This window comes from Apaloderma vittatum, unplaced genomic scaffold (genome assembly GCF_000703405.1).
Source record: "Apaloderma vittatum isolate BGI_N311 unplaced genomic scaffold, ASM70340v1 scaffold5958, whole genome shotgun sequence".
Lineage (NCBI taxonomy): Eukaryota > Metazoa > Chordata > Aves > Trogoniformes > Trogonidae > Apaloderma > Apaloderma vittatum.
Genome location: NW_009731165.1, coordinates 3,131 through 22,778, shown reverse-complemented (window position 1 = coordinate 22,778; position 19,648 = coordinate 3,131). Strand labels below are relative to the sequence as shown.

At 41.6% G+C, this 19,648-nt stretch overlaps 1 protein-coding gene across 1 annotated transcript in view; it reads right to left on the bottom strand.

The window, feature by feature from the left end:
- Nucleotides 1–19,648, bottom strand: part of PGM2L1 (phosphoglucomutase 2-like 1) — a 27,041-nt gene that overhangs the window by 4,317 nt on the left and 3,076 nt on the right. The window contains exons 3-12 of the mRNA XM_009875090.1: nucleotides 16,996–17,195; nucleotides 11,366–11,472; nucleotides 8,962–9,046; nucleotides 7,970–8,053; nucleotides 6,196–6,389; nucleotides 5,350–5,539; nucleotides 5,031–5,126; nucleotides 4,101–4,283; nucleotides 2,641–2,734; nucleotides 1,376–1,505 (exon numbers count right to left, since the gene is read on the bottom strand). Coding sequence (XP_009873392.1) covers nucleotides 1,376–1,505; nucleotides 2,641–2,734; nucleotides 4,101–4,283; nucleotides 5,031–5,126; nucleotides 5,350–5,539; nucleotides 6,196–6,389; nucleotides 7,970–8,053; nucleotides 8,962–9,046; nucleotides 11,366–11,472; nucleotides 16,996–17,195 — 1,363 coding nt within the window. The remainder of the gene's footprint in view (nucleotides 1–1,375; nucleotides 1,506–2,640; nucleotides 2,735–4,100; nucleotides 4,284–5,030; nucleotides 5,127–5,349; nucleotides 5,540–6,195; nucleotides 6,390–7,969; nucleotides 8,054–8,961; nucleotides 9,047–11,365; nucleotides 11,473–16,995; nucleotides 17,196–19,648) is intronic.

Genomic DNA, 19,648 nt, shown 5'->3' with positions numbered 1-19,648 from the left:
CGCTCTTCAACCCCGCTGTGCAGAACTGGTTCTGCTACAGTTTTCATACCTCAAAGCGAACTCCTGAGTACCATAACTGCTAACCATCATTTCTGCCTCCTTGATCCCAGTTTCTAAGTGCCACAGCCTGTCTTTCTGCAGGACACAGCTTAGACAGGTGTATTCTTCGCTGAGTTAAAAAACTGGCTGGATAGCCGAGCCCAGAGAGTGGTGGTGAACGGAGCTACATCCAGTTGGCAGGTGGTCACAAGTGGTGTCCCCCAGGGCTCAGTGTTGGGGCCAGTCTTGTTTAATATCTTTATCAGTGATCTGGATGAGGGGATTGAGTGCTCCCTCAGTCAGTTCGCAGATGACACCGAGTTGGGTGGGGGTGTTGATGTGCTGGAGGGCAGAGGGACCTGGCCAGGCTGGAGCAATGGGCCGAGGCCAGTTGGGTGGGGTTCAAGCAGCTCAACGGCCAGGTCCTGCCCCTGGGTCATCCCAGGCCCCAGCAGCGCTCCAGGCTTAGGGAGGAGCAGCTCGAAACTGCCTGGGAGAAAAGGCCCTGGTGGGGAAATGGGCTCAAGTTGCAACAGGGGAAGTTTAGATTTGATATTAGGAAAAAAGTCGTTACTGAAAGAGCGATGAAACATTGAAACAGGCTGCCCAGGGGACTGGTGGCATCCCCAGCGCTGGAGGTATTAAAAAAACGTGTACATGTGGTACTTCAGGACATGGTTTACTGGTCATGGTGGTGCTGGGTTGACAGTTGGACTTGATGATCTTAGAGGTCTTTTCCAACCTTAACGATTCTACGATTTCCACGAAAAGAAACGGCAGATGTAATTTGCTCTAATCGTGCCACCAGTTCCATTAAGCCCAGGAGCTTCTGCTGATGAACCGGGTGTATCACAGCGCTCAACTTAATTCTGCCATAAACATGTTCCTCATTTTATTGCCACGAATTGTGTCCACAGCTATTGAACGCAGCCACTCCTTTAACTTCTGTTCTATTACAGACCTGCAGGAGAACAGCCCATGATGTTCTAACACTGCCTAGACCCAAGTGAGAACAGTAAGTGTCTAAAGAGAGGCACACAGACCACAGCATCCAGCAAATAAGAGAGAAAAGTTTCCCCTGGTGGAGCCGTATGTAAAATTCTCCTCTTTCACAATTTACTGAAGAAACATGATAGAAAGGGCCTCTTTAGTCCTTTGGGGGATGTGGTATTCAAGCAGTGTCTGTGATACTGATAACTGCTGTCCATCATAGCATCAGAAAAAACAGCTTGCTAGGAGAAAACATCCACGGGGCACATTAAAAAAAAAAAATCAAGTAGATACTTCCAGCTCCAAGACAGTTGAGTAAAACACAGTAATGAAAAATACAACTTACATTTCATATATCTCAATGAGTTTCTGCGCTAGCGTTAGGTTCTTGCTCTCCAGGTAGGTTGCCATTTCAGCTATGACCACAGCTGCGCTTACACCATCTTTATCCAACACTGACGTGCCACACATGAAGCCTAAAAATAAAAAAAAAATACATAACATTGGAAAAATAAACTGAATTCACACTAATTTACATGAATTTTTAACCTTTTAACCAATACACATAAGTAAGTTTTATTACCACATATGCATTCCCCTTTTCTAAGAAATCTAATTAGAGGTTATAGGGCTGGAAAGATGTGCTGTCATCAATTAATTCCAGGTTGACAGGATCTGCTTTCTCAGGAGATCTCCCATAGTATGGTGCTAAACAAAAAATGTGCTTGTTTTTGCAAGCACAGTGATACTGGAGAGTCTTGCCAGTAATTTGAATCAAAGGAAACCACATGGATGCAGCCCCCGGTAACCCAGCGCTCCACGGTACTGCCACGATTCCTTCTTTCGGAAGGGATGAACAAGTAAGATCGTAACTCCTTATGGGTAAAAGCCTCTTTAATTTTACGAGTGAAACTGGCACAGACACGCACCCTCTTCAGCACAGCCTTCCTTTTCAAATGCCACATTGTGTGTGAATACGCTGTCCCAGAAAGCCGCCGTTGATTCCTACAGCTCAAACATTCAGTTCTCTACAGATACGTGGTGTCAGCAAGATTACCAAAACTGACAGAGTGCTCAAGGCAAGGTCCACATCACTTCCATCAGGTATTTAATCTATTCCTGCACACCGCTGGATTCTGAAGTACAGGGGACGGCATCCAGGTCCTGCAGGAATTGCAGCACCGGTGTGACGGAGGACGTGAGCGAAGCAAACCACCTCCTCGTTCCACAGAGCCATGAACAGCGAGTCCTCACAGAGAGGACCTGGGAGGTATCGCCCCAATCAGCAGCGGCTCCTGCGCTTAACCTCGGTTAAAAACCCACAAAACAACAGTAGTTTGGCTCGGCAATCTCAGGACTTTGAATTTGTGTCAGAGCAGGTTTGTATCCGGAAACTGCACAAGCACAGTATCAGAATCAAAAAGATTCCTATGTCATTAGCATAATGCTAATTGGCAAGTTGATTTGGTGAGAGCAAGATACCAACACCAGTAACTACAAGAACAAAAATAAAAGACTTCTGTGTTTCATTTCTTAACAAGGACCATTCCTTTTCCGTCGCATTCCCCCCACGCAGTTCTCAACATTTTGAAGTGATGTGAACAAACATACCGATAGACTCTTCAAAGGCAAAGAGAACTTCTTTTCCGTTATCTAGGAGATCTTTTACTCTACTTCCAATCCATTTAAAACCAGGGAGTGTTTCCTGAAACACAGAGGTGGTGAGACAAAAAAAAAAAAAAAAAAGAGCGCATTAAATATACTTTTTTCAATTTAAGGTCCAAGAAGAAAGTGTAGTTATCATTCCCTTCACTTCCAGGATGGTTCAGACTCAGAAGAAGGGAAAAAAAAAAAAAAAAACAAATTCATTCTATGCATTCTGAATTTTAGAATAAATGGAAAAGACTGCTGCAGAGTCAAAACACTAAAGCTTAAGAACATTTTTCTGGTTTTCTTGAAAAAAAATCCCAGAATTTAAATCTAATTAATTGACAAACAGAATAGAGACAGTGAAGACGAACATTAGACAAGTCATATCTTCAGTTTAGATTGTTAATTTAAGGCAGAGAGTCACTGGACAGCATTTTACTAGTGAATACTCAACTAGGACATGAATATTAAATCAAGGAGGAAGTGAGTTCGAGGGACTGCAGTTCCCTCTGAGAACAAATGATATCTTCCGTGGTGCTTATCAGATGAGACAACAGCACAAAGTTATTCAAAAGGAAAAGTTATAGAAATATAAACCAGCAATTTGGGGTGATGGGAGGAAAAAAAACAACCCTGCCTGTGTTCTTCAAATCACGCCAAAACTGTCAAAAGCTTCTCTTTGAGAGAAGAAAGCTCTAAAGAGGGAAGCTTTTACAAGAGACCAGGAGGTTCTATAAATTCCTATTTTTTTTTCAGTCAAATGTGTCCCTTTCCAGAAAAAAATGCTATGACCAGGATTTAGCAAGATAATGAGATTCAAGGCACTGATATTCAACCTGATTAAGCACATCTGGACAGGCACTCCAAACATTGCTTTCAATGTTGGTTTTTAATTTCTCATTGTTTGACAAAATATTTTTCCCCATCGTACATGGATTTAATTAAGACATGTATTAAACAAGACCTGGGGTTTTGTATGTTTGTGCTCAGCACTTGCATCTCCTATAGCTAACACCCCCCAGGCTCGGAAATCAGAGCAAGTACTTCATTCGAACGCAGGAGCATCCCCTTTTTGTTTTTCAGCAAGTCCTTAATGAAGTTACATTAAGGATGTGAACATAAAGAGTTCCCCTATCGGTCACAATTTGAAGTAAAACCGAACTTAAAACCTATTAGTGATGATCTGGACACTGTGTAACGTGTTTGTTACAAATTCATCACGAAGCACTCAGTTTTTGTAACGAACACATCGAGTTGCACACACTTCTTTCACACAAAAGAATTTATCTCTAGGAAAACAATCAAGACAAAGACATTTCTATTATATATAATTTAGGTTTTAATAAGGGAGGTGGGGTAGATGAGGAACCTGGCAATCAGATTTTACTCGGGCAAGAAAAGATCTTAAAACCCACACTTACTTCAAAGTGAAATCCCTCTTTATGTGCAATTGCCCTCAGAATTTTTGAGGAGACCGTAGTCGCCAACATGTAAACGTTCTTCACATCAGCATCTTCGGAGCAATTTTCCTTCCAGCAAGAAAACATCCACCACCCAAACAAAGCTGCCAGCTCATTGCCAGTGAACACCTTCCAGCAGCCGCTGCAGACAGGACAGAAAATATTTAAAGAGAGTTCTTCTAGGTGGCCCAGGAGCATCCACGCAGAGGGAGATGTTTTCTGCAGTCACTGGAATAACAGGGATCTCACACACAACTGACAAGCTGCTCTCTACAAGCCACCAGACTAACAGGACTCCACATTCATCACGTCTCAACGATTTACAGCTTTGGCTTTTTCATTTATCAAACCAAGGTACAGCAAGTCTACGCAGTCCACGCGTTGCAGTCAGGCAACGCCTGCGCAACCACGTGTGACAGGTAGTTACTTACACAACAGTCAGAATTTGGGCCTGTTAGTGGAAGAAAAATAAACTTCTGTTCAATATGAAGCAACCAGGGAAGGAAAAAACAAAACTAAACAAACAGAAAACCACCCCAAACAAAACCCAACAAAGCCCACAAACTTTCCTGAGGCAGAATTTGTTTGCCTAATAGAAGTGAGAAAAACAGCAACAACAAGATTCTACTGGCTTTAGTAACCATTCAACTTCTCAGTTCAGTTTTATCTGGCCATTTACTGTAACCCTAGTAAACATCTAGTCTTTTCTGCATTACGAAATGATTTTATTTTAAATGCATTATTTCAGGTATACCAAAAGATGACGCAAGAAAAATAGCCAAACAGCGAAGTCACAACATAGTGGGTTGAAGGGGCGTGCCTGTCAACCATTTGGGGACATTCTGCAATTTTCACTCCCCCTTCTGCAATAAAAGGTCCCATCACTTCCTCCTCCTGCTGTTCCGCCACCGCTAGTCTATCTGCGTCTGGATCAGTGGCCACCACTACTTTAGCATTTTCTTTCTCTGCAAGCCTCAGTGACAACTCCTGGTGGGAGAAGAGGGAGGGGAAAAAAATAACATGGAATCACAAGAGCAAATAAATCCACCCACTTACATATAACACATAGTGAAAATAAAATTTTGTATGGATTGCCCACTGTATTAACACAGCTGGAAGCCAGGTATTCCCTCCATTTATTTTTCAACACAGTTTCATATGCCAACAGAAGAAAACTCATAGAAATCTGATGAAGTAGAAACAGAAATACCAGCACAGATTCTCCCTCTTCAGGATTCGGGCATTTGACAGTAGAGAAGTCTGGATCTGGATCTTTTTGTTCAGGTACTGGAATGGGGGGCTGAAAGCCAAATGCTTTGAAAGCCGACTGCACATAGTCATGTCCAACTCCATGAAAAGAAGTATGAACAAACTTCAAATTCGTTTGCTCATTTAGCTCCCTAAGAAGGGGGAAAAAAAGAATTTCAGTATGATTTTAGGTATTTAACATGACTACTTTCACGCTGGAAAGCAAACCCAAAAGAAAATGCAGTTACACTTTGTACTATTCTGCTGATTTCCACGTTAATTTCAAAGAAGGAATGAGTGAAAAGTGCTCATTTGGACTTCCACTAGAAATTGCTGGTTTAAAGCTCCTTCTCACGAAAAATGAGACAATCTTTTGCTGAATCAGCTAAAAGTCTCCCAAGAATGAACTGTTAAAGTCTGCAAACTCAAGCTCTTCCATCACCCTGCACATCTTACTCCGGCTCTACCTATGTTATGCATTCTCCTCCTCTAATTCTTGTCTCCTGCCTCACTTCACCTTTACACTGAATCTTCTCGCCTCTAAGCCATGTACACACACTTCATCTTTACTCTGAATTTCTGCAGTTTATTCAGAACTCTTTGAGCATGTGCATTTGCATAAAATGGTTCACATCAGATTGCTTTAGCCTAGTGTCCAAGGGCAGGCTGCTTTATTGTCAAGAAGTACAGTTTAGTCCTAACGATAAAGATCATCTAATTTAACGACCCTGTCAGCAGTCAGTTTTCCACGTGCAACCCTGAGCTTCCTTAAAACCATCATTTAAGTACATTTTGGTTTATACAATACCTATGATAACAGATCTTTTTCAGATCCTCCATGTAACAGTCACAAATTTTCTGCAGAGGATCCTGTCTAAGGGGACTGGTGTCTACTAGATTCTCATTCCAAGAGTCTTTCCATGGTTCAACACACTCTTCGATGCATTTTATAATTTCCTTATCGTGGGGAGAGGTGATCTGTGCTCCATTCTCCCAGTAAACCTGGTGTAAGTTTAAGGAGAAAAAGACACAGTTGTTATTAACTCGATAAATTATTTTAGCTGTGGAATTTCCACATATTCCTGCTTCTTGCAGTTACACAGAAAAGGTTAGCATCAGACTGGCTTCATTCTCAGAAGTCATTTGGAATCACAGTTTGTGATTTCAGATAGGTGATGACAGCTACTCAGCAACACGACTTATTTTCAAACACTGGTATTCAACTATTATGACTGAAATCATCAGAATGCGAGAAACCAAAACCGGGCACTTACATTTGAGAGCGTTGTGCAAACTGTAACAGAAGAAAAACATCACTTTCTACATAGTCTGGCATTCCTTTTCAAAAAAAAAAAATAAATAAAAAAGAAGCACAACTTGGTTTTGAAATCAAAGCGAAAAAGATAAGCAGAGTGCCAAGGTATGTGTTTTTTCGTAAGTGAACGACTGCAATCTCTCAGCTGGAAACACTATGAAGCCCTGAACTATAAAAAGTCTTTGTTAAAGAATTATTTAGAGGCTGGTTTTCCCACAGTTTGTTTCCAACAGCACGGCTGAGTTCACAGCGCAGACTTTCTGCTGACACCAATCTGTCTCTCCCCATGTTCGCTGGCTTTCAGGAAACCCACAGGTACTTGTTAACCTTCAAAACCGTGGGTTTGGCATATTGGGCTTCAATTGTCCAAAACCTTCAGAAGCTGCTGAATTCACAGGGGAAATAGCAAAAGATGAAACAATTCTTGTGAAAGACTAGAGAAAAACCACAACAATATCTTGACAAAAGTAAAATGGTTTGTATCAGAAGACACAAATATAATGGTTTCTTGACAAATGAAGCACCTGGGAAAAAAATGTGGCTTAGTTCCTTATTCACTGCTATAACTGAGTAAAGTAAAGTAAAGGCTGGTGAAGCAGCTGACAACTTGTTCCACAGAGGACACGTGCGGTTCAATAACCTCCAAGAGTTATCTCCATGCAGAGCAAGACCGGTTTCCTTATCATGGCCATTACTCACTGACCTGTTACTAAGCTTCCGTAACGCTTAATTAGAGTTTAGTTCAGTTTCTTATAAAGTTTAGAAAGGAAATACTGTGTCACCATACTGCATAAGCAGCATTTGCTATAATGAATGGTTCTACTGTTCTGAGCTTTAAAAATGAAGCCCCCCACCTCTCTCTCTATGCCCAGAAAAACAACCTTACAGAGAGGAACACGCTGCTACAAGGTTTTATTAATCAACTCTTAAACAGTCACCATCTTCAGCACACTTACATACTGTGTGGACTAATTAACCTAAGCTCTAGCTTAGTTTTAATCTCATTTTGAAGTCTAAGAAGGGAACGCATAATAAGTTGCTTCAGCTGCTGGGGGAATATTACAACAACTTGTGCTCAAGATACACAAACAGTGGGGTCTTAACTTCTAGTCGCAGAAGAAAGCTGTGTAATTCAGGTTCTAGAAGGATGAGTTACGTGAAATCATTTCTCCTTCTAACGTACACCCAGAAGCAGCCAAAGGCCAAAGGTGCGTAGGCAATACCAGAAAGCAGCCGGCTGTGATGTGCTACAGACTTCAAGCCTCACCTTGTATCCGTTGTCCTCCTTCCGGTTGTGGGATGCTGTGATCATCACCCCAGCCACAGCTTTGAGCTGCCGAACAGCATAGGGCTACAAGGGAAACCCAGAAATGTCCATTTACCCAAGAATTCTGCAGCTGGCACAAATAACATTATATTATTAGGACAGTTATACAACAGGATGATGCTACAACACAAGTGGTTCTTAAGGTTTCCGCAGTTTGCTTGAAAACTCTATACACAAACGCTCATTATTTCATGTCCCGTAGGCAGTAAGAGAGAGGAAAGCTTGTTCTATGCTGTTGCATAGGAACATTATTCTATTTAGTAATCACATAAACACAATTGTTAACAGGCCAGCTAGAGAAAGTCTACACTCGGATTACGCTAGTATTTCAGAAAAACAAAACAGGTGGAAATGGAATAAAGGAATTAACTGAAAGGCTTGTTGAAAAACAAGTTACAGGTATTTTCAACTCCTTTCAGTCCTCCCCTCAAAACAAGATCCACAGCATACATGGCACACTAAAAAAGCCTGCAGAATAGAAAACAAGGATTTAAAGCCCTGCATGAAAAAGCTTTTGTGACCAGAACGAAAAGCTTTCATTTCTGAGACAGTAAAAGTACAGGCAATTTTTTATTTCCACCACTCTAAGCGCTGTAAGTTTTACACTCAAAAACATACGGTCCCCTGCGTATACGCATATATTCACGTGCACATAAACATCACCTCTGGCCCTTATGATACCCAAGTGCTTAAGCACAGAACAGAAGGACAACAGAACGCTTCACCCATAACTAAGAGAGGGAAGCCTGGACCGCCCTCGCAGAGCAGCCTGGGGCAAAACGGGATTCTGATGGGTGGCAAGGGGCCCTCTATTTTTCTGTTTAAATAATAGAATTTGAGAAGAAAATCGGGAGTTTCCATTTTTAGTAAACTTTCAGATATACTCCCTTAACTGCAAAGGGAGTAACAACAGAAAAGGGAAGGCGACTCACCACAAACGGCGTAGGGACATACGTTGAAAAGAAGTGTACAGGCACATCTTTAGCCAGCAGGACCGCCGCAGTGAGCTTTGCGAGTCTACCGACGCGAAAAAGAAGAGATTCAGTGAATCCAACTCCTCACGACAACCCAACAACCATGTGGCATTAACACAGCCTTCATTTCATTTGTTTCTTAAAGCCCTCTATTGTTTTTTGGCTTATTCTACAGCTTGTACAGTCAATGTAACACAGTTCACAGGCTGGAGAATCCAAGACAGCGCTTTTATTTGTTGCTTGAAGAGCACGAGGCACTTCAGTCAACCACGTAAATAAACCACTGATATCAGAAATAAAGATACAGAACCTGCTGGTGTGGCACTTGTCCTTCATTCAAGGACAGACCCGAACTCCCAGAAAGTTTAAAGTGCCCGATGTCGGCAACAGGAGGTTTGTATCCCACATAACAAAGCGTGTTTGCCAGCCTTGTTCAGCAGCTTCAGACAATATCACAGAATCACAGAATCATAGAATTCACCCACGAAGCAGATCTCTTCCTAAAATATACTGCATAATAAAACAATATTCTGCAAACCAGCATACTCTTACTACGTAAAGTTTAGAACCAGTAAAAGCACCGTGGTTTTAAACCTTGCATTTATTATAAACTTTTCCTTTTAAGCATAAGGGAAACTCTCTTTTGGGTAACTGATAGGAAACTTCTTTTCAAGTCAGATACACACAGCTCAGCAGTTAATAGAAAGGCTCACAGTCAGAGCAGATGAGAGATTAAATAGCCTAAGTGTGCTTTGCTCCCTTGTTTTTACAGACAAGCATTAATACTCGTTTCCTTATCTCTCATCAGGAGCTCTTTGTAGTTCAAATTTCGACTACTCCAGATTTCACTATCGCACCTCTTAGATGCAGTCTGAGCCCACTTAAAAGAGTTTGAGAGCTCAGCCTGTAGGTGGAAGCTACTGAAATTTTGCTGCTGCACCACAATGAGTGACCTGAAATTAAACACAGGACAAAGCCAGAGGGTCTGCCCTCTCCCTCGGCACTGGAACTGATGCAAAGAAAGTGGCGCTCCTGCTCACACGGTGCTGATCCGTTGGAAAACACTCTTTTGGGAAGGTTCAGTTTGGTTTTAGCACTACTGCAACCGTGTATCATCTCAAGGGGACAAAAGAATTATGTAGTTGAGAAGCGATTTGCTCCTTTGACAGGTGAAACACGACCATGCCTGAATTCCAAGCTTTGTGTGGCTGAAAATGAATGGTTTTCTCAAGAATTCCACATTTTTAAGCTGTGCACAATCCAGCCTATTTGGGTAACAGCCTCGCAAACACAACATAACAAATGAGTTTAAAATCCTTATGTCAGAGCCTGGTGGAAAATGTTCTACATATGTTTGAAGACCCCACGTGGAGGCATGGAGAGACACACTTCAGGGGCATGGAGAGACTCTTAGAACCGTCTTAGAATCTAGCGCTCTAGGTTCTGTGCTTTATTATATCAAGAATTTTCATATCCCTAGAATATTAAACACCGACAAAACTAAAAAACCCTACGTAAGTTAAATGTAACTGCAATATCTATATTAACTACAACATTCATAGAATCACAGAATGGCCCAGGCTGGAAGGGACCTTAGAGATTATTTAATCCAACCTCCCTGTCATGGGCAGGGACGCCTCTCACCTAGATCAGGCAACACATGGGGACCGAAAGGGGATCGAACCCGCGACTTTGCTACTCACCAACTAAATAATAATGAGCTACTGGGTTGGCTTTTTCATAAAGCATGCCATTGCAACATGTGTTTTGCTCCCCAAAGTACAAGGGGCTAGGATTCCTTATAGAATTCAGAAAGCAGTTATTTTAAAGATCCTCTCTCCCCTTCACTTGAAAAACACACAATTTGGCATCACTGCAAGTTTACATTTTAAGCATATTCCCAACGTGGAAATATACCAAGACGGCAGATTAGCATAAAGATACCAAAATAATGGGTTCCACTAGGCTGTAGGTAGAATTCTTCTTCTCCATGCAAGCTTAAACCAGATGCATATTGCATTAACAGTAATGCATCAACATTTAGCGATTTCAAGCTAAATGTTAGTATTCTGGATTCCCATTCACATTCAAATTTCTCTCCAGGCACATCAACTTCTTAATTTATGCCTAATGTGCTTTTACACTGTAAATTCTCTGGTGAAATGACTAGCCTTACATTCCACATTTGCTGGCAACTGGTTTTAAAGCGGATTTTGTCCATGTCTCTCTTCATTACTATTTAAATGGACTAAGGGAAGGGACAGAGTGCATGCAGTTCATGACAAAAACATTCTGCTACAACGGAATGCATTTAAAGCCACAATTTAATTTCTAGGCTTGCAAATGTAATCAATACTCATACTTCTTACTGCTGCAGTTGCTGGTCACCTGACCTCGTGTGTCATATCCAACAACAAAGCCTCTCTGCTTAAAGTCTGGAAAACACCTCTCGAGATACTTGTAGATTCCCTGAAAAGAGAGAAAAAGAAAAAAAAAAAAAAAAAGGGGAGGGGAAAATAAAAAAGGCGAAGAATTAGGTCTAGGGCAGCACACAAAAACATTAAAAATGATCTTTCACAAAGGATATATCATGTCAGTAGGCAAAACACAGCTCAGCAAAAATGTCAATAACGATATGCACAAAAGCAGCAGATTTTTTTCCCCAAAGTGTTCATGGAAAGAAGGAAAAGAAACAGAGGAACAGTTGTGGGAAATAAAAGCAGTACAATAAGTGACCAAACAGCATAAACACAAAGCTCAAGCCAGCAGCAAGTATTTGTTTTCAATCTGTACTACGCTTTTATGTATTCAAACCATCATCTTAAAGACCCAATTGAGGAAAATCCATATTTTGGAAGTCCATGTACTCAGACAACATAAGGCTGGTCAGTGCTAGTCTTCATCTCTGTGTTCACAGCAAAAGTCAGGCACCTTTTCAGCACTGCTTCCCAAGTGTTAGTTCTAAACTTGCATTAAAACAATGCTGCACCTCTACTCACTTTTTCAAATGCAAGTTTATTACTAGTGACCTGCTCCAGACTTAACTCCCTGATTTACATACTCTGCAGACACTGTAGCACAAATACAAGCTGTACAGCAAGGCAAAAATATTTCTAATGTCAAGGCATCAGAGAAGACCTTCCCTCCCCATGCAGGGAGAAGAAACAGGGAGCAGATGAAGGGAGTAAATTTTTAAATTGACCTGGGATGGATCAGCAGTTTTAGAGAGAAAAGATGGAAGCTCTCTGGCTAATGCAAGCTACAGTTCACCACAGTCAAAAAGCAGCTTGTCCCGACAGCTCACCACGGCCAGACTTCTGGGAAAGAGGCTACTTCTTCTAAGGACACGACAGAAGGGGTGGAGGTGATCCATACTAAAAATTAAATGGGTTTTTCCTCCAGCATTAAGTGCTTTGCAATGGCCTTATCTGGCTCTGACTCGCTATCACCAACAAGCGGTCACTCAGCTGGAAAGCTTGCCTGTCCCCTACCCACATTGAGCTCAATTTTTGCAATGATTATTGCCCACTTCCACCAAAGGACGTACTTCAAACACGAGGATATCGGCACCTCTTTGGAGAACCATTTCAGCCAGAGATGTAGTGTTTCTATAGAGGGATTTATAGAGAGAGAAAAACCTTAAAAGAAATAAAAATCTCTGCGTACTGACAGAGCGGGAAGCTGTGCCCTGGCACGACCGCCAGCTGCAGTCACCTTCACGCTGAACTGTGTTGATACATCAACATGCTCACACCGCCCCGACAACTTCTCAAGAACTTCGCAGTTGTAAAGAGGTGAGAGAGGAACGAATGGGGAAAACTTGACCAGATTGATTGCGATTTAAAGAGATTAAGAAATTTCTTACTGACAGATCTTTATTTAGGCTAGCGGGATCTTGAGATCAGAGGATGCTGCAGAGTGTTATCTGGGCTAGTTCCTCAAACATCAGGAAACTGCACACCCAGAGAAAAAAAACATTTGCAGGAGAAGCAGGACCCTTTTAGACAAACTGGAAGTAACTAGAAACCGCAAACAGGGGCACATGAACTTTTTCAGTTCAGATAGAACAACTGATACTCCTGCCCAAATGAAGACAGTCAATAGGTTACGAAGGACAGAACACTCTCGACAAAGGTACAAGTGTCCCACATGGTTTGGTGCCGCTACAATTGAAGGAATGCTCTCCTCAAGGGTGAGGTGGGATTTTGCCCAGGTGTCATTCTAGGAGGGCAGTTAGTAACTCCTACACTTCTAGGGATAACCCCTTTCTTTAATAAGTTTCTCAATTTAAAGAGGTTTCATTTCCTTTTTAGAAGATTCAGGTTTTGATTGTGTCCTAATAGAATTTCTCCTGGGACAGTGTCAGTACCAAGAACGGGACGGAAGGATTTTTGGTTGATGAAATCAAGAGAGATATTAACAGCCTTATGAAATCCACTATTTTAGTCTTCCAACTATTATATCTAGCTTTGTTTATAAAGCAACAGGAAACTCATAGCAATGATGCAAAGAAGACTGGGTTTGTCACTGTGGAGGTCAGTAATGGGTTACTTAAATATTAATAACAGCAGCTGGTTCCACAGGACAGAAACAATACTTGAGCAGGGAAATTTAGTCCATAACCTCGGCATAAAGTCTAGGAGGCAAAAGCAACTTCTGGATATTCTTTACCTTTCTGAATCTGACTTTTCCAGGATATTAACATAATCATGCAAATGAAGAACACTGCATTAAGCCTGCAACTCAGGCAAGGTTTCTATTATTAAAGGAAATATTTTAATCACATTGAATTCTACTTTTCTGAACGGCCAATTTTTCCTGCAGCAGGTAAGGACAAATACAGACAGAGAGGGTCACCCATTTGCAGATGAAGTTCACAGAATCACAGAATGTTTGGGGTTGGACCTCGAAAGATCATCTAGTCCATCCCCCCTGCCAGAGCAGGATCCCCCAGAGTAGGTTCAACAAAACTGGCAAAGTCCTTAACTTCTGAAATAAATGTACTCATAAAGATTAAATCTGATGCAGCTTACTTCAGAACCAGGTTCTCATCTGCTTCCCAGAGACTGTTTTTTTCTAACTTGATACATGGCTTTAATAAACAACTAAAAATAGAAGTTCCACAGAGGGAACAACAGAATATAACCCAGTTTGTTACTCTCAGAGAATGGCAATGCCTGTGAAACTGAACTTGCAAACCACGTTCCCTGCTGACCAAAATGAAACTTTTCACTTTCTGCCAAGAATGCGTGTCAGGCCGCCGATCCAAGCTCAGCCACGCTTTCAGGAGACTGGCAACACAAAGGCAGCACGCAGCGTCCAGGCGCTCGGAGCGTGAGCGCCTCCAAATTCAACAGCCTGCACACGCCAAAAAGTGAAGTCACTTATTTACTTCCTCTGCATTTTCAAGATGTTTACTCTGCCTCAAAGAAAAATGGGCTTCTTTAAAGCAACTTCACTGCTCTTAACACAATTCCACCGCTGTCAACAAACTACTAGATTTCATTCTTTTTTAATTTCTTCAGTTCATTCCTACAAAAATCAGTGGAGACCACCTACACCACCTCAGTGAGTTCTGTTCATACCATGACAATATTTGTAGCAGACAAGTTTGGGATATTCAGATCAGTAAGGCTAGAATTAAACGAAGCATCACTCTAAGACATGTCCAGTTTACAGGTTAGACAGCTGAAGAAAGCTTTCTGTTAGACCCAAGATGAGGCTGAAGAGGAAAAAATGGTCAGATATAACGCCGGGTTTCAAACCCTACCGATAAGCTCCAACATATCGCTTCTATTCTTTTCAAAGCCTGTACACAAAGCTATTGGAATTTGGTTTCACAAGACTTTGGGTATACAAGCCAGACATGAGCAGTCTGCCACAGTTTAACACAGCCCTGGCTGCTTCAAGTTTTCAGCCCAGTACTTCACCCTGAGCCAAGAGAAAGCAAATTATTTCAGTCACGCACGCTGAGGGACCTTCTATCAGAGGATTAACCTGCAGAGAGACAACTACTTAAAAAATGGTGAAGCACACAGTACTAAACGAGAGACTTTATCAACCCTTTGAAAGTCACATAATAAAATACCTTTCATCATTTGGTTGGAGCTCCATTTATTAAAAAAAAAGGAAAAAAGTACTTGACAATGTAAGTACAATGGATATAAATATATCAGTTTTTCAGTCACGCACGCTGAGGGACCTTCTATCAGAGGATTAACCTGCAGAGAGACAACTACTTAAAAAATGTTGAAGCACACAGTACTAAACGAGAGACTTTATCAACCCTTTGAAAGTCACATAATAAAATAGCTTTCATCATTTGGTTGGAGCTCCATTTATTAATAAAAAAGGAAAAATATCAGTTCATTATATTTTCAATAGGCAGGACTAATGGTGGGAATGGATAAGATGTTTAAGCATATTTACACAGTCCAAACCCATTTGTATTTTATATGTTCATAAGGACAGAAAATAAGGAACATCTATTTTCTAGATTGACTCTACCTTCACTAGGGTGAGAGGAAAGGTATATTAAGAATCCAACTGCTTTTTGCTTAACATTTACCATAATAAAGTATGTGCAAGAATGACCATCACAGCCAGGAGTGATAGCTTGATAGGACCACAACCCTACTCAAATTCAGACTCATGTGCTCAAAGCCTGGGTAACATAAAATCAATTTCAAACGTACTCTGAATTAATTTCTTATGAAATTTAGTTGTGAAGAGTAGTTATTTAATCTCCTCGTTGGGGGGAAAAAAATTTAGAGGAACACATCGGCTGAAAAGCACCCTGGTACTGTGCAGTAAGCAAGTTTCAGAACAAATCCCCTGAGACAGCAATCTAGAAAAGGAGCATGGATCACTTTTGATCAAAAACTAAACCAACATCAACCATTTCTTCAAAATTTATTAAAAAGGCGTGGAAAGAAATCAGACATCTGGGGACTAAGTTCTTTGAGAAAGAATGTATCATCTGGCCTAGAACAAACAGCGCTTCAAAGAAAAGCAGAGATGATTAAGCCTTATATTAACCAACAGGTTGATTCATTCTGACAACCAACACACATACAACTCATTAATGCTGCTTGAAAGAAAAGCAGAGAGGGAAACAGAGAAGAGCCCAATTATTTTTCATCCCTCTTTCAGACCAAAACCAAAAGAAGAAAGAAGGAAGGTAAGAGATACTGAAGAACCAAGTTCAGAAAACTTTATTTCCAGTTGTCAACGTCAACAGCTAGTCAAAAGAAAACATGGTTCAAGAAAAAGATGTGTCAGGAGTGAGAAGTCTCTGTCAGTGTTCCCCACCACAGCACTGGCATCATTCATATTCCCACGGCAGCCTCTGTTCAGCTCCTCAACTCCATGTTCCAGCTTCGTGCTCTCCTAGTCTCCGGCAGAAGAGCAGGAAAATAGGGCTAAAGGCTCCCTGGACAAAATTTGACGTCACACACACCCCCATCCCATCAGACCCTTCCAACACCACTAATAGACAACTATCCAAATGGCAGTCAAGAGCTACCTCTAGGTTCCAACATCTCCCTGTCTGCATTCAAATCAAAAAGTCCTTCCCAAAACACTCTTCTCCAAAGAACTAGTCCTCAAAAAGATCAACATCTGTTTACTGTGTTTTCTTAGCCAATAATTCTGTTCTCTCTAACCCAAGTACACAACTATTAAATCATAGATAAACCATTTAGTTCAGGACAAATACAAGTTCTCACAACAGCTAATGATTTCCCACTCTAGACTTTAACTATAACTAGACTTTCCAACTATAGACTAACAGATTCCAGCAGAAGCAATTACATTCTGCCCCCTAGGAGCTGTTGAAGCTCTTTTATTTGAGCACTAAACGTTTCATTCTATTGCTGTCCTGGTGCACAGCTGCTGCGTTTCACCCTCAGCCTGCGTTTCAGTGACACATGTATGATCCCAACCTTTACTGCGAAACCCCTTAGTCTTCTCCCACACAACTCCTCGGCTTACCTGCGTGGACTGGATCACCGTGAGATCATTGATGTAGCAAAAACCTGCTCCCATCGCAGAGCGAAGCCCGGCAGTCCCAAAGCTCAGCCTGCAGCAGAGACGATCCCGTAACTCTTTGTGGTTTCCATTCTGTAGCAGGCTTTCAATCTGTTCTTTTGTTTTTTGGTTCTGCAAAAGAAGATGAAGGTCTTCAGTCAGCTCTTGACATCAGCACTATACGTTCATTGGTTTTAAGGAATTCCTTGGTCTGCAGTGCAACAAGTTCTCCCCATCCCGTAAACCGTCTGCACCAAGCAGCCTTCATTGCAACTCTCATTTCTACCATATTTGCTTTTTTGTATCATCCTGACTGACAAAAGATTTGAGAGCTCTCGCTACCATCTTTACACTGACGTGTTTGCCGACTTCCAACTACATGAAGCCTTTAAGTGAGGAACAATGACTTCAGAACAGGTTTTTCTAACACGAGTTAATTCTCAATCTCTGCTGCTGGAAGACAGACACAAGATCCTCAACTTCAAAGCACCATTTCCTTCCTCTCTATCCGCAGGAAACGTCTGTAAAGAGGCAGAGTACAATAAAGCTGACATCGTAAAATCAAAGCTAAAGCTTTTCAAGTTACATTAATCACTAGTGAGGTTGGTACAAGAGTTCCAGCCCCTGCTTATCACGGACTGTCAAATAGATGTGGCTTTTTCTCACTGTGAGAACACCCTGGCCAGTTCTGACACTTTCCCTGCTCAGTACCTACAATGGGTACAAAGGGGTTGGAAAAAACCCAAACCAACAAGCTACAAGTGCTACTCCTACAGGTAACTATCACACGCATTATTACAACATCCACTTGGGTTACTCTATATAAACTCTATCTAAAACTTATACATACAAGTACGTACTTATATAAAACTTATATATATATCATAGAATCATAGAACAATTCAGGTTGGAAAAGACCCTTGGGATCATATATATATATATACACACACTCTAAAACTTAATTTTTAACTTTATTTAGATTTTTTTCAGTGAATCCCAGAGAATTAAACCCAAACTTTTCCACTTACTTAGAATTCAGAGAAAGCACATTTTACACAGAGTACGTGACACAGCCGTTAAACAAAGAATATTCCAAGTCACTGGATTTCTCTTTCCAAAAAACAAAATAAATAAATAAATCCAATACTAACAATCCAAAACCCAGCACTAAAACAAATGGCCACCTGACAAGGAAAACGTTTGGCTGAATAGAAGAGTAGGAAGCAACTCTTCTGATCTGAAACCCACTCTGTCTTAAACAGAGTCAGTTCATTTGTGAAAGATTGAGTTTGTCATTCCCATGTAATGAGAATACATTTACTCTCGTTCCTAGTTCAGCTGAGAGGAGTGATTATACACATCTCTAAAAGGCTTAATTCGAGTATTTACTTTAAGGTAAGAAATGCTACAATCCAATGAGTGTTTTAAAGTGTTTTAAAGTCAATCCCATGCAGTATGTTACACGGAGATCATTGCAATCTCCCTGTTTGTCCAGTATTTTCCTAAATTTGAATCACTGTCAAAGCAATGATCTTTTAAGCCTCCATAATACTTGTCCTTCACAGTTATTCCGCACCCTCGACTAATATTGAGCTTGGAAAAATGGGATAAAATAGGGAAACTTTAGTATTAATTACCTACAACAATTAGAATTAGTAATATCAGCCATGGTGTCTCCTGGTCTGGAGAGCCTGGGGGGAAAAGTGAGAGAAGACAAAGTCCAGTTTGACAAAGAAAAACAATGGTAGAAGAATTTTGATGTCCGTCCTTTCACAACATGTACTAACAGGGAGCGACTTACCTGGAGGATGCTGTTTTGAGAGCAGCAGATGAGTAAATACCCATATTTTATACCATGGGGATTTTGAAGGCTCTTTAAATTCATTCGGTCACCAAGAAACTCTCTCTACCAACATCCAGTTTGGACGAGACACTCAACAGCTCCTATAAACATGGCACGACCCTGCCAGGCTTGACCACAACCACAGCTCTTAGAATCACAGAATCGCCCAGATTGAAAAAGATCTTAAAGATCGTCGAGCCCAATTTTTAACCCAACACTGACAAGTCCTCAACTAAACCACATCCCTGAGCGCTGTGTCTGCTCCACTCTTGAATCCCTCCAGGGATGGAGACTCCACCCCTGCCCTGGGCAACCCGTTCCAATGCCTGAGAACCTTTGCAGTAAAGAAATACCTCCTGATTTCCAACCTAAACTTCCCTCGGTGCAACTTGAGGCCACGTTCTCTTGTCCTATCACTTATTACATGAGATAGGAGACCAAGACCCACCTCACTATAACCTTCTTTCAAGGTAGTTGTAGAGAGCAATGAGGTCTCCTCTCAGCCTCCTCTTATCCAGCCTGAACAACCCCAGCTCCCTCAGCCGCTGCTCGTAATCACAGAATGTTGGGGTTGGAAGGGACCCCTAGAGATCCCCCAGTGCCACCCCCTGCCAGAGCAGGGTCACCCAGGGCAGCCCCACAGGAACGCGTCCAGGCGGGTTGGAAAGTCTCCAGAGCAGGAGACTCCACACCCTCTCTGGGCAGCCTGGGCCAGGGCTCCGGCACCCGCACAGCCAACAAGTTTCTCCTCACGTTGAGCTGGAACTTCCCATG